At 46.2% G+C, this 15,736-nt stretch overlaps 1 protein-coding gene across 1 annotated transcript in view; it reads left to right on the forward strand.

Annotated features, from left to right (window-relative positions):
- LOC120033754 (aryl hydrocarbon receptor-like) overlaps positions 1-10,167 on the forward strand; it is a 74,841-nt gene extending 64,674 nt beyond the window's left edge. The window contains exons 6-13 of the mRNA XM_038980208.1: positions 361-506; positions 769-971; positions 2,176-2,285; positions 2,504-2,645; positions 4,335-4,560; positions 4,764-4,993; positions 5,981-7,538; positions 7,971-10,167. Of these exons, the coding sequence (XP_038836136.1) occupies positions 361-506; positions 769-971; positions 2,176-2,285; positions 2,504-2,645; positions 4,335-4,560; positions 4,764-4,993; positions 5,981-7,538; positions 7,971-8,078 (2,723 nt within the window). The 3' untranslated portion in view covers positions 8,079-10,167. The remainder of the gene's footprint in view (positions 1-360; positions 507-768; positions 972-2,175; positions 2,286-2,503; positions 2,646-4,334; positions 4,561-4,763; positions 4,994-5,980; positions 7,539-7,970) is intronic.
- Positions 10,168-15,736: the final 5,569 nt, after the last annotated feature.

Here is a 15,736-nt window from a genome sequence, read left to right on the forward strand (position 1 = left end):
CAGTAAAGTACAAGGGTGGAGGGAAAACCTGCAGACACTCGTCCCTCCGTGGAATGACTTTGACAACGAGGTCTAAGCCAACCTTTGTGGAAAGATTTGATACTGCTTGAAAAAATGTTTGTATAGTTAGCTGAATATACAGGATAATAAACAGGCGGCCTAGCTGTTAAGAGCATTGGGCAAGTAACGTAAAGGTCACTGGTTTGAATCCCAGAGCCAACTTCATGAAAAATGTGCCCTTGAGCAAGGCACTTAACCCTAATTGCTCTTGTAAGTTGCTCTGGATAAGAGTGCCTAATAAATGACTAAAATATAAAATATATATAAATATACTCTGTACCGTAACTGTGTGTACTGTAGGCCTGCAGCCTAACAACAGCAGTGACATCACCAGCAACATAGTGAGCTACGACCCGCAGCACATTCCGCCTGAGAACTCTTCCTTCCTGGAGAGGAGCTTCGTCTGTCGCTTTCGCTGTCTCCTGGACAACTCCTCTGGCTTCCTGGTACAGTAAACTAACAGTCCAACCACACACGGCAAGAGGCCTAACGTCCACCGATTAACTTTGTATTGGTATTTAGTAGTAGTGGTTAAAATACGACTTTTGCCTCCACAGAATGAGACAATATACGCAAAACAAAAACAACACAATATATATATAAAACTTACCTCAGTGTAGTTGTATTTAGGATTTCTGTTTATCCTCATGTGATCACACAGATTGAGAAGTCCCTTACCTTTCCTCCTCATTTCCCTGTGTCTTCCAGGCCCTGAACTTCAATGGGCGTCTGAAGTTCCTCCATGGCCAGAACAAGATGACAGATGACGGTACCATAGACCACCCCCAGCTGGCCCTGTTCTTGGTGGCTACCCCCATCCAGACCCCCTCTATCCTGGAGATCAGGACCAAGACACTTATATTCCAGACCAAACACAAGCTGGACTTCACCCCCACGAGTGTTGATACACGGTAACACTCCCATCCAGTGTTGTTATTAAAGTACACTACAGTATGTCCATATCCCTTCAAATTAGTGGATTCAGCTATTTCAGCCACACCCGTTGCTGACAAGTGTATAAAATCGAGCACACAGCCATGCAATCTCCATAGACAAACATTGGCAGTAGAATGGCCCGTACTGAAGAGCTCAATGACTTTCAACAAGTTAGTTCGTCAAATATCTGCCCCAGTCAACTGTAAGTGCTGTTATTGTGAAGTGGAAACGTCTAGGAGCAACAACGGATCAGTCGCGAAGTGGTAGGTCACACAAGCTCACAGGACGGGACCACCTAGTGATGAAGCGCGTACCGCAAAAAATCGTCTGTCCTCGGTTGCAGCACTCACTACCGAGTTCTAAACTGCCTCTGGAAGCAACGTCAGCACAATAACTGTTCATCGGGAGCTTCATTAAATGGGTTTCCATGGCCGAGCAGCCGTACACAAGCCTAAGCTTGCCACAATTGGACTCTGGAGCAGTGGAAATGCGTTCTCTGGAGTGATGGATCACGCTTTACCATCTGGCAGTCCGACGGATGAATCTGCCTAATCGGCCAATATCACTGCCCGGCCTCACTAATGCTCTTGTGGCTGAATTTTGCTTGTATTTTAAACCTTTATTTAACTAGGCAAGTCAGTTAAGAAGAAATTATTATTTACAATGACGGCCTACCGGGTAACACTGGGTTAACTGCCTTGTTCAGGAGCAGAACGACAGATTTTTACCTTGTCAGCTCTGGGATTCAATCCAGCAACCTTTCGGTTACTGGCCCATGGCTACCTGCCTAGTGGTTAGAGTGCTCTAACCACGAGGCTACTTGGAAGCAAGTCCACAAAGCAATGTTCCAACATCTAGTGGAAAGCCTTCCCATAAGAGTGGAGGCTGTTATAGCAGCAAAGGGGGGACTAACTCCATGTTAATGCCCATGATTTTGGAATGAGATGTTTGACGAGCAGGTGACCACATACCTTTGGCCACGTAGTGTATATCTAACTTAAAGACAATGCTATTCCTTTGTGTGCGTTATAACATTTATATTCATTTCTAAACGATTTCTAAGCATTTGTAATGACTTATTCATGAACGTTACTATGAATTGTAACCACAAACTGTAGAGAACAGAAAAAAAAACAGAATAATTAGCCAGCGTTTCTGATGTGTGTTATTGTGTGTCAGAGGGAAGGTGGTTCTGGGCTACACGGAGCTGGAGTTGTGTATGAGAGGCTCTGGATACCAGTTCATCCACGCTGCTGACATGATGTACTGTGCCGACAACCATGTCAGAAGTAAGTCGTTGTCACGTTTCCAAATCAATATTACAACTTTCCTCTTTGAATGTTTGAATTAACAAACAAACGATTGAACGGATGAATGAATTAATAGTTGAACCTACAAATAGATTAAACAATGAATGAATGAAATGAACAAAAACAAATGAGTTCTCTGTATTTGCTGTACCCGACCCTGTTGTTGACAGTTTCCTTGCGTCTGTTTCCCTCCTTAGTGATAAAGACAGGTGAGAGTGGTCTGACTGTGTTTAGGCTCCTGGCCAAGAATGGTGTGTGGATCTGGGTTCAGGCTAATGCCAGACTGATCTACAAGGGAGGGAGGCCCGACTTCATCATGGTCAGACAGAGACCGTTATCGTGAGTAGAGTCATCATCTGGACAATCCAGTCCAAGATTACTCTGCGCTGTACTCTACCGTACTCTACTCTACCGTACTCTACTGTACTCTACCGCACTCTACCCTACCGTACTCTACAGTACTCTACCGAACTCTACTCTACTCTACCGTACTCTACTCTACCGTACTCTACTCTACTCTACCGTACTCTACTGTGCTCTACCGTATTCTACTCTACCGTACTCTACTCTACTCTACCGTACTCTACTGTGCTCTACCGTATTCTACTCTACCGTACTCTACTCTACTCTACCGTACTCTACTGTGCTCTACCGTATTCTACTCTACCGTACTCTACTCTACTCTACCGTACTCTACTGTGCTCTACCGTATTCTACTCTACCGTACTCTACTCTACTCTACCGTACTCTACTGTGCTCTACCGTATTCTACTCTACCGTACTCTACTCTACTCTACCGTACTCTACTCTACCGTACTCTACTGTGCTCTACCGTACTCTACTCTACCGTACTCTACTCTACTCTACCGTACTCTACTGTGCTCTACCGTATTCTACTCTACCGTAATCTACCGTACTCTATTGTACTATACCGTACTCTACTCTACTCTACCATACTCTACTGTACTATACCGTACTCTACTCTACCGTACTCTACTGTACTCTACCGTACTCTACTCTACCGTACTCTACAGTACTCTACCGAACTCTACTCTACCGTACTCTACTGTACTCTACCGTATTCTACTCTACCGTAATCTACTGTACTCTATTGTACTATACCATACTCTACTCTACTCTACCATACTCTACTGTACTATACCGTACTCTACTCTACCGTACTCTACTGTACTCCACCGTACTCTACTCTACCTTACTCTACTGTACTCTACCGAACTATACTCTACCATACTCTACTGTACTATACCGTACTCTACTCTACCGTACTCTACTGTACTCCACCGTGCTCTACTCTACCTTACTCTACTGTACTCTACCGGACTCTACTCTACCGTACTCTACTGTACTCTACTCTACCTTACTCTACTGTACTCTCCCGTACTCTACTGTACTCCACCGTGCTCTACTCTACCTTACTCTACTGTACTCCACCGTACTCTACTCTACCGTACTCTACTGTACTCTACTCTACCTTACTCTACTGTACTCTCCCGTACTCTACTGTACTCCACCGTACTCTACTCTACCGTACTCTACTGTACTCCACCGTGCTCTACTCTACCTTACTCTACTGTACTCTACCGAACTCTACTCTACCGTACTCTACTGTACTCTACTCTACCTTACTCTACTGTACTCTCCCGTACTCTACTGTACTCCACCGTGCTCTACTCTACCTTACTCTACTGTACTCTACCGAACTCTACTCTACCGTACTCTACTGTACTCTACTCTACCTTACTCTACTGTACTCTCCCGTACTCTACTGTACTCCACTGTGCTCTACTCTACCTTACTCTACTGTACTCTACCGTGCTCTACTCTACCTTACTCTACTGTACTCTACCGTACTCTACTGTACTCCACCGTGCTCTACTCTACCTTACTCTACTGTACTCTACCGTACTCTACTGTACTCCACCGTGCTCTACTCTACCTTACTCTACTGTACTCTACCGTACTCTACTACTCTATTTTATTCTAACACTCTCCTTTTTATTCCTCAAGAAATAATGAGGGTGAGGAGCAGCTTCGCCAGCGGAGACTCCAGCTGCCCTTTAACTTCGCCACTGGGGAAGCTGTTCTCTACGAGGTGGGCCCCTCTCTGGACGTAACTGACATTCCAACCCAGAGCAAGGGCCCTAAGATCAGGAAGATGGAAGAAGAAATGGCCCTGGACCCCGACTCCCTGCTGGGCTCCATGCTGAGGCAGGACCAGGCCATCTACACGCAGGTACAGCAATTTACTCTGTTTTACCGTATTCCCTATATTATGCACTAATTTTGAACAGGGCCAATAGGTCTCTAGTGTACTATGTAGGGAATAGGTTGCCATTTTGGACATGGAAAATGTCTCAAATAGTCCCGTAAGGATGGGTCGCTAAGGATGACTTGACACGAAAAGTATTTTATTCATTCAATCATTCATCCATGCAGACCAGCCCCAGCGAGCCCTCCATCGAGCCCCCCAACCCTCAGGAGCTGTGCTCCTGGGAAGACCAGGCCTTCAGCAACAGCCACGCAATGGCCAACGTGCCTGGTGATTCCTGGCAGTCCCAACACCCCACTATGCCCAGGCCGGACTCGGGCATCAGGGAGGAGTCCACTGTCCAGGACCTGATGGAAACACTGCAGCAAATCATCGGGGACAACAGCCTGTGTTCCAGGTTTGACTACTACTACTACTACTACTATAGAATAAATAATATAAATGAATAAAAAACAATAGTAGATTATAAAATTGAAAGGTGAAAGTAAAGTTGCTTTGTCTAGCAACACTATCATGACTCAGAGTGCAGTATTTATTGAGTTGCACAGCACAAACGTTTGTTAGCACGTTTCTCACACTGGCTTTAGCCATAGAGGGAGCAGGCCTGCCCAGGCAAGTGCAGGGGAGTTGCCTAGCAACATGTGCCTGGAGGGAGTCAACTTCTGCATAGCGCCACAAATTTGTGAATTTGTTCGGACCGAAGAGCTAACATGACAGCTAAAATGGCTTTGAAAAAATATGATTTCAGCTAATAGGGAGAAGTATGTAACAGAATAACTGCGTTATAGTATTCACTAATCATAAACTATTTACATATAATGGAAATTTGTGGACATTTGTGGACAAAACTTACTCAACCTTAAAAAAAATGTTTACTTCTTCAACTACCGCAACATATTTTCATCACTAACAAACTTCTAAACTTCCGCTAGATGCATCATCATATTTCTCTCCCCAAATGATAACCTAAAACATGTCTAATTCCTTATGAGTAAAAGTGTAGTAGTCTTAGTGTAATTATTTGTGATTAAATATGTGATCTAACTGCCCCACAGTCCAAAGTAATGAGGTTGACATAGTCTATCAAAGTAATCAGACCAGATATTTTAATAAATTGAACTTTGAATATATTTCACCGCCTCACTTAATTAAAATGTTTAAACTTCTTGTACTACCACAAAAATACTTTCAATTTTTGTTCATGGAATTTTACCATCTATTTTCTATGATTGATTGTATCTATTTTTTTTAAATGATGTGAATCGCATTGTATTGTATTGCTATACTGTAGCTTGTATGAAATGTGCTATACAAATAAAGTTGGATTTGATGTGATTGCAGCCTGGAAGTGTTCCTTATCTGATCTGATCTTATCTTGTTGCAGCCTGGATGTGGACCCCATAGAGCTGAAGGACTGGGAGAACACTCTGCTGAAGATGAGCTCCAGCAACTGTGAGATGTCCGAGGACCTTGATGACATCCTCAACCATGACATCCTGTCGTATGTGGAGGAACATCTCTTCAAGGAGAACGGAGGACTCAAGATGCCCGAGCATTTGGGCTCACTGCTGGGGTCCGTCAGTGTCAACAACCCTCTCCTGGAGGTACCAGAGTGCCTTAAAAATGTCGACCTGCAGGGGAATACCATGATGCCTGGAGGAAAGGGCTTCAACTGGGGGGTTGATCCCCAGCAGAACCAGTTGCTTGGGATGGAAGGCTTGAGTGCGGCTGAAACAGTGAGTAACGTTCGGGGCATGATGAAGCTGACACACATGGGCTCTCAGATGGGATTGAACGGCCCCACACTCCAGCAGGCTTCCTCCAGGAACACCTTTGCCCAATCCCTGGGAGAGAACCTGGACCTGCAGAGCAACGCTAACCCCTTGGCCTTTAACCCTGCCCTGGCTGGCTCCTGTGCCCAGGTGCGGCAGAACCAAGCCAAAGGTAGGCAGCAAGGCCTCCGGGCCTCTGAGATCCTGTCCAGCCCTGGTAACGGGCTGGCGTCTTATTCCCTGAGACAACAGATGCAGTCAGGCCTTGCCAATCAGAGCTCTGCCACTCAGGTCATCCCTGCTCCTATGGGTCTGCCAATCCAGAACCAGCTGCTGGGGTGGGGCATGAATGATCAGCCAATGCGATTCCAGGACCAGAGCTCCATAAGCCAATCAGATCCCTTTGCCGTGCCCGGTCAGGAAACCATGTGGATGCCCTTGCCCTCCTCCATGCCCAATACCAACATGGTGGCCGACACCTTGTTGGAAACCTTTGCCCAGAATATTTCAAATCAACCAAAAGATGTCATTCTAGATCCCAACCCGACTAGCTGCCTACAAGGACACTTTTCCCTGCAGACCCAGCAACAGCAGCAGCAGCAGCAACAAATGCTGCCCACGATGTTACACCAACAAAATGGACACCAACACAATGTCATGGGCAGCTTTTATAACAACCAGGTGTCTGACTTCCAAATCGCTCCCCAGCTCCCTATCCCTGGGCTCGAGGCCCAGCCACAGCAGAACTCTCAGGCCCAGAACTACAACAGGGCTCAAACAATATCAGGCCAGTACAGGCCTCAAAAGACCTCTGCTGTCGTCACCCCTCCTCTCGTCTCTTCCAACAGCTGCATGTTCAGCAGCACCAACCCCCCCCCGGTTCCTGTCAACGGGGTCTGTTTAACCCCCAACACGGCCTTTGGTTCCCTGGTCCCATCCTCCTGTCAGAGGGCCACGGCCCCCCTCCACGACCAGAGTCCCTCCCAGGCCTCCTGCTACTTCCAGAGGAACTCCAGCGGGCCCATCGTGGGGTCCTCGGCAATCCCACAAGGTGACACCAACATCAGCCCTCTGTCCTGTCAGGTGGGGCCTGGTCTAACCCCTGGGGGCTTCACACCAGACAGCCTGCTGGTCCAGCAGCAGTACCTCAACTGCAACGGGCAGACACAGGTAATACAGGCACCAGTATTTTAATGTAACCTTTATTTGAACAGATTGAGGTAAAAATACCTATTTTTCAAGGGAGACTTGTTTCATTATTACCACCAGATTACAGTGTTTCTAATTGCACCAGTGTTTCGGGTTTTACTAGTAGGACAGTTATTACGAGCCACGAAGGGACCTTTGGGAAGAAGGTGTCTGTTTCATATTTGTCTTTGACGTATATTGAAGCATTTAGAGCGAATGAATCTGTTGTATGTACTTAAACACACATGTGAAGATTTTTGTTTTGTTCATTGTTGGTGGTTTCTTTGAGACGGGTATAATGATGATTTTAAAAGCACTCGAACAAGCACCGTTTGCGGTGGGTTGCATGCATTACATCATCCCCTTGTCTTTCTGATCTGTTGCGGCTAACTTGGTCCATTATTTACCATCCAGGTCACAAACTGTCCAATGGAGGAAAACATATCGTTCCAGTTCCCGCCCCTGCCCAACGGAACCACATACTTCTCAGAGAACAACCAAACCAACTGTTGCGACTTCTAGAAGGTTCTACAAGGAGGAAGAACCCGCCTTTTCCGCGGCTGAATGGAATTTGTTGAGATACTGATGAGTAGCCCTCTTTGCTAAACAAGCAGATACACGGACACATACAGACTCACACAGCCAGGTGCCTTTGGGGATTCTACCACCACCATGTCTTACTTCACCAAGGAGACTGGCCAAGATGGCTTCCTTCATTTCTCTTCTATGCGTCTCAAATGGTATGTTTGGATGCAAGATACAAGGCGTTTGGACCAGAGGGTCGTGTGGCTTATTTTTCTTCTGCAACCAGACAGAAGCTCCAGTGGCTGTCACGAGCTCCTCCTTGACTTGCTTCTCCTTGGGTGGGCATGCCCTGGTCAAAAGTAGTGCACTATATAGGGAATAGAGTGCCAATTTGGACATACAGTCACGTCTGGTCGATGTGGAGGAAAGAGAATATATTTATTGGTTGTTTTGAATTGTGCCTCTTTGTGCCTCCGATGTTAAAGAATTGCCAGAAGATTTTGGAAAGGAAAGACGGAAGATGATGAAGTAAGCAGTAATAGGGAAAAAGAGAGAACACGTTGAATGAGATTCCTGGGATTACTTTTAAGTTTTTTTTTTTTTAAATCCCTAAATGCATTTGAACATATAGGATCTAGCCAAATTCCAAAAGGAAAGGTGAGATAGTCGATGCCTGGTAAATTGACTACAGTATGACCATAAGGGCAAAAAGAAGAGCATTTGCATTTGGAAAATGCTAAATATGTTGGCATACGATATTATGGACAGGATGGATATCATTACGTACTGTACAATATGTATGTATAGATGATATACAGTTTAAACTGTATCAACTGCTTATTTTGATACGGAGGGGGAAAAAAACTATTCCCCAGCAATCATAATACTTCAATGGCCTGAATGAAAATTGAAAAACAGTTTCCCTTGTGATGACTTTTGAGACTTGCCACATGTTCTTGCATCACAAACCATGCTCCATTTTGATATATCCCATTATTACAACAAGATATGCTAATCAGAATGTAATGACGACAACGACAAAAAAAAAACATATTTTGTATTTTTATAAGCATTTAACCAAAACTATAAATATGTAATTGAGCCAGTTTTGTCTTTTCTGTTATTTTGTGAAGTGTCTCACTGGGCACACACTGGTTGAATAAGCGTTGTTTCCACGTCATTTCAATGAAATCATGTTGAACCAACTTGGAATAAACGTTGACTTGATGTCTGTGCCCAGTGGGATTCCTGTGCACCTGCGGTTTTATTTGCTTCTGTTGTGCTTCTATTGATAGAAAACACCCAAGAAGGGGAGGTGCCTTGGTAAAGTATTCATGCCGAAATGCATCAGATAGTTTAAGTGCCTCATTTGCATAAATATGCAGATGGGAAACCGATTAACCAATCATGTAAAAGCGTATAATCACCAGTCAATTTGAAAAGAAAAAGTAGAGCCACTGTTCAAACAGCATTGTTGATATGCTCTCTCCTATGCCTATGTGGGAATATCTTTCACTTTACTTTCATTTCCTTGATTAATTATTTTATTGCCCTGCAGTTCTACAGGGAAGTAATACAGTATTGGCAGCTACAGTTTCAGAATGATCAATGATCCAATTCAATGTGGATTATTCAATGGGGGATCGGGTGCATTCAATAACCGTACAAAAATACAGAACCTATAATGAACACCGTAAGAGTCCATATTAAAGTATAGTATTCAGTATTCTTGTCTGTATGCTTCTGCACAATGTAGGCACTATAACTATTGCACTGAGGCCAAGGCGCCTTTCTATATGCAGTACCATTTTAATGTGTACATACTATTTTTCATTTGTATTTTTAAGTAATTTGGCCTTCATAAGATTGACATCTATTATTGTACACTATTTTATACATGTGTTTTCTGCACACAGAACAGTTCATGTCTGTAAAACATTTTTTGACCTGTTTCCTCAGAACAGTATTTATAAATATACACCTTGTGGCTTTTGTTGTTTTTCTGCCTCTAACAATGTATCAGCCATGGCGCTTACGTCTCAATTGTTATATTTCATCTCCACATTAAAGAGGTTTAATGACTTTACACAGGTTTGTCTGTTCTTATCAGAATCACTTTTATTCGACAAGTACATGTACATGTAACTGGAATTTGACCTGGTGAGATTTATTTATTGGTTTTCACAATATCCAATAAATCTTTAATGTGACGTTCAATTATACAATTTTATCAGCAGAGCAAATAAATATAAATTTAAAATTAAATAAACAAAAACATACAACGTATAGATATATCACACATACTGTATGTAGTATACCATACCATAACACTGTCACGGATCCCTCCGGAACTTTCCTTACGCACACCTGGCCCCTATTCCCAGTGATTAGCAATTGTATAAGTGTGTCCTTGGTTTGTCCTGTCGATTATTGTTACTATGTCCGTTGATTTGTGTGAGTACCTGTGCTGTGTGTTTTGGTTTTCGTGCCCTTGTGGATTGCGCAGATGATTACGGGTCTCATCCTGTGTGTTAATCATTGTGCGCTTGTGAAATTTATTTGAGATACTCCTCGCTCTTTTGTTTGGGTTTCAACCCTGTGTGTTGTATACGTGTTTGGTCTTCGTCCCTGTGCCTTTACACGGCACGCCGTAATTTGGGTCTAATAAAAAAAACTATTACGCATTCCTGCGCCTGTCTCCCGACCCTTTATGCCAACGTGACACACTTGAATATAGCAACACATTGTTCTAGATCAGGGATCATCAACTAGACTCAGCTGCGGGCCAATTCTTTCTTGAGGGGATGGTCGGGTGGCCAGAACAAATATATTTTTAGACTGCAAATTGACCGCAAGAAGCCTAAAAATATATAGTATTTGACTAAAACATAATTTCAAACCTTGATTACATTTGGGAACAACACATCCGTTGTAATGATTGGGCGGTGAGTTGGAAGCAGGTGCAACGTTTTAAAACAACAAAACCAAGAACACGACACTAACATAAAGCAGAACGCTGATACACAAGAACAATACACTCATCTACCGCAGGAGCCGCGGTCTGGCCCAGGGTCCACGGGGCCGGCTGGAAACCCAACACACACTGGAAGGGTCAACCCAGTAGAGAGTTCTGGGCGTACTCTCCCCAAGGAAGAAAAAGTGCCTACTCACCCTGCCGGGCCTGACAGTGACTCCTCATGAACCTCCCCAGCTCCTGATTCATCCTCTCCACCTGCCTGGTAGACTGAGGCCGATACCCAGATGTGAGACTAACCGTGACCCTGAGCTTCTCCAAGAAGGCCCTCCATACTCGGGATGTGAATATGGGGCCACGGTCCGAGACGATGTCCTCCGGAAGACCATAATGCCGGAAGACCTGCTGGAAGAGTGCCTCAGCGACCAGTGGAGAGCAGTGGGAAGATCAGGAAGAGGGATTAACCGACATGACTTGGAGAATCTATCCACTACCACCAGAATGGTGGTGAAACCATCAGAAGGGGGAAGATCAGTAACAAGTCAATGGATAGATGGGACCAAGGTCACTGAGGCACGGGAAGCGGCAGGAGCTTCCTTGCTGGAGCATTCTGGGGGGGGACTTGGTTTGAGCACACACAGAACAGGAGTTGACATACCATGTAACATCTTGCACCAAGGTGGGCCACCAGTATTTCTCAGTGATGAATGGATGGTGCGAGAAATACCTGGATGTCCAGCGACGACAGCTGTGTGTGCCCAGGTCAGCAGCCGATCCCTTATCCCTGTGGGAACGTAGATGCGCACGGGAGGACAATTCCGGTGTGCGGGCTCCCTCTCTAGAGCCTGGCGGATGTCCACATCTACGTCCCAAACCACTGGACCCACGACTTGGGAGGATGGGATTATGGGTGCCTTCTGGACAGGAGCCTCTCCCGAATCGTAGATATGGTACAGGGCATCGGCCTTGATGTTCTTAGAACCTGGGTGATAGGTCAGCATGAAGTCAAACCTGGTGAAGAAGAGGGCCCACCTGGCTTGGCACAAATTCAGTCTCCTCGCTGTCCATATGTACTCAAGGTTCCGATGGTCAGTGAGGATGACAAATGGTTCCTTGGCACCTTCCAGCCAGTGTCTCCACTCCTCTAATGCCAACTTCACCGCCAAGAGCTCACGATGGCCAACGTCGTAATTCCTCTCTGCGGGGGACAGTTTCTTGGAGAAGAAAGCACAAGGATACAATTTTAGTGGGTCCCCCTGTCTTTGTGACAAAACTGCCCCCACACCCACCTCCGATGCGTCTACCTCAACCACAAAAGGTAGCGTGGGATCTGGGGGTTTTAGCAAGGTGAAACGCCACTTGAGGAGACGAAAGGCCTCGTCGGCTGCTGGAGACCAAACCAACCTACGAGGCCCACCCTTGAGGAGGGAGGAGGGAGGTGAGAGGTGCGGCGACGTCGCTAAAGTTTCTGATGAAGCAGAGGTAAAAGTTGACAAACCCCAAAAACCGTTGTAACCCCTTGGTGGTGGTTGGGACTGGCCATGACCTTACTGCATCTACCTTCTTGTCCTCCATCCTCACTCCCTGCGGGCTGATTTGGTAGCCCAAGAAGGAGACAGCCCTCTGGTGGAATTGGCACTTCACGTTGACGAACAGGTGGTTAGCCAAGAGGCGTTCCAGGACTGCTCAAATGCGAGTGATCCTCCAGGTTGGTCGAGAAGATCAGGATGTCATCGATGTACACAATCAACTGACGTCCGAGCATGTCCCTGAACACCTCATTGACGAATGCCTGGAACACTGATGGAGAATTGGCTAAGCCAAAGGGCGTAACCAAGTACTCATAGTGACCAGACATTGTGCTGATTGCCGTCTTCCACTCATCCCTCTCCCGGATGCGAATGAGATTGTAGGCACTCCGCAGGTCCAGTTTGGTGAAGAACCGGGCCCCGCGGAGCTGCTCGATGGCTGACGGCACCAGCGGGAGAGGGTAACGATACTTTGTGGTGATGTCATTGAGTCCATGGTAATCGATACGAGGGCGTAATCCTCCCTCCTTGGCCACGAAGAAGAAACCAGCCGACGCAGGGGACGTGGAGCTGCGGATGAAACCCTGTTGGAGTGCCTCTTGAATGTAGTCCTCCATGGCCTGGGTCTCAGCCACTGACAGAGGGTAGATGTGTCTGTGCGGAGGTGTAGCACCAGAAAACAGGTCAATGGCACAGTCCCAGGGGCAATGAGGAGGGAGACAGGTAGTGCGGGTCTTGGAGAATACCTCCCTTAGATCCTGATATTCCTCCGGGATGTTGGACTGGAGGGCAACCACAGGACTCTCAACTGACGTGGAACCACAGGGGACAGGAAAGTAGGTCTTCTGGCATTCAGGTGACCAGTCGGTGATTCTTATCCTCGACCATGAGATGGTAGGGTTATGGCGCTGAAGCCAAGGTAGGCCGAGGATGATCTTGTGAACTGGTGATGAAGGGGATGTTTTCCTGGTGATTGGGCTCCACGGTGAGTGGTTAAGTGGGTGAGTGGTTGGGTGATGTGTGTGATGGTTCCGGATCATTGAGGCCGACAGTCGAGACCTTGAACCGGAAAAGGAGAGGAGAGTGGGTAGGTAGTAATATTGAGAGAGGAGGCAAGGGTCTGATCCATAAAGTTCCCCACGGCGCCAGAATCCACTAAAGCTGTAGACACAGGGCATGAGGGACAGTCAGCCAGAGTGATGGGTACTAAAAAGAGTTTAACAGGCAGAGCAGTAGATGGAATACTCACTCCTGGTCCAGGGGATGTAACATCACGTGACCGTCCCTCTGCTCTAGTGGATCCTGGATTCTGAAATAACGGACACAGCTGGCACTTGTGCCCCCCCTGGCCACAGTACAGACAGAGCCCCAGCAGCATCCGCATGCGTCGTTCCGCCGTGGGAAGGCGTGTGACCCCTACCTCCATGGGTTCAGGCTCTGATCCCAAACACTAGCCGAAGGAGGGAGAGAAGCGATGTAGATGTCGACGCTCCCGGAGGAGGTTATTCAGATGGATGGCCATCGCAATGAGTGCGTCCAGGGTAAGGTTGTCACCTCGGCAGGCCAGTTCCGTCTGGACCTCCTCACGCAGACCTCTTCTAAATAACGTGCTGAGCGCTGGCTCATTCCATCCACTGGAAGCTGCTACTGTCCGGAAGGTAAGCGCATACTCAGCAGCCGTCTGATTCCCCTGCTGGAGCTGAAGCAGACGCTCACCTCCCTCTCTGCCCTCCGCGGGATGATTGAAAATACAGTCATGAACCACTCATAAGACTCAAGCTTCTCCTCTCATCCCTCCCAGACGGCCGTAGCCCATTCCAATGCCTGCCCAGTCAGCAGAGAAATAACCGTGGCAACCTTAAACCTCTCGGTGGTGGGAGCTCCCATCTGATGTGCGAAATAGAGGGAGCACTGAAGGAGGAAGACACGGCATTTGGATGGTGTCCCTTCATATTTCTCCAGGAGGGATAGACGGGCATCGCTGATCTGAGCGGGTTGCTGAATGGGCTGGTGTGCTGACTCGTTGGGTAGACTGGCTCTAGAATATCCTCCACTGTTGAGACGTTGAAGACTGCGGAGAACCTCTTCCATGGCCATCCCCAGTTGAGCTAGCTGGTCATGGTGTTGACGAAGAAGGTCACCTTGTTCATTGATCGTCTGGGAGATGTCCGGTTGTCCTGCTGCTTCCATATTTTGAGCTGGTATTCTGTGATGATGGGGCGGTGAGTCGGAAGCAGGTGAAACATTTGAATAAAACAACAAAACCAAGAACACGACACTAACATAAGGCAGAACGCTAATACACAAGAACAATACCAACTGGTGAATAAAACTGGAAGAGTGACATATAAAGGGGAGGAAATGATGAAGGTAATGGAGTCCAGGTGTGAATCATAATGATTATGATCTGGCAACGTCGTACGCCGGAGGGGAGGAGCAGGAGCAGATGTGACAGCCGTCTTTCGGATGGGATGTTAAAATGGGTGTCCTGACTGGTAATTCAAAATCCCATGCCGCTTATTGTAAGAATAGGGTTATTCAGCCCGGTGTCAAGGTTAAATTCCCAACCTGGCCACATTCCATCATGGCCACCTAATCATCCCCCTCATTCCTAATGGGCATACATCACTCCTCACCTCTTCACCTGATAGCTGATGTGTGGTGAGCGATCTGGCACAAAAATAGTCGCCGTGCATCATGCTACAAATTTCCCCCTGTTATGTAAACGCTTTGTGTGCCTCAGTTGGTCCAAAAGTGCTATTTGAATTCAATAAATTATTATTAATTATTATTATTTGTTTACAATCACATACAGTATACATACATACATACAGTCTCTCTATTTCCGTGGGAATACTTGGGAACAGATTTCAAATGACATTTTTTTTGCTCAGAAAACTTGGGAGACCAAATAAAACCATCCGCATGCCACCAGTTGGGGTACTCTGTTCAAGATGTTACCTCGAATCACACACCATACACCCAACAATGATCAAATGTTATAATGTATTCTATCCAGGAATCCCAAGTTTTATGAAAGGACTGTGGGATACCTTGCATATCATATGTTATTTTTTCTAGTGGCTGACCTCATTGATCCATTGAGTGATATTGGGAGGATCCTCATGGTTCCACTTAAAAGTTATACATCT

Source organism: Salvelinus namaycush, chromosome 40 (assembly GCF_016432855.1).
Source record: "Salvelinus namaycush isolate Seneca chromosome 40, SaNama_1.0, whole genome shotgun sequence".
NCBI classification, from domain to species: domain Eukaryota; kingdom Metazoa; phylum Chordata; class Actinopteri; order Salmoniformes; family Salmonidae; genus Salvelinus; species Salvelinus namaycush.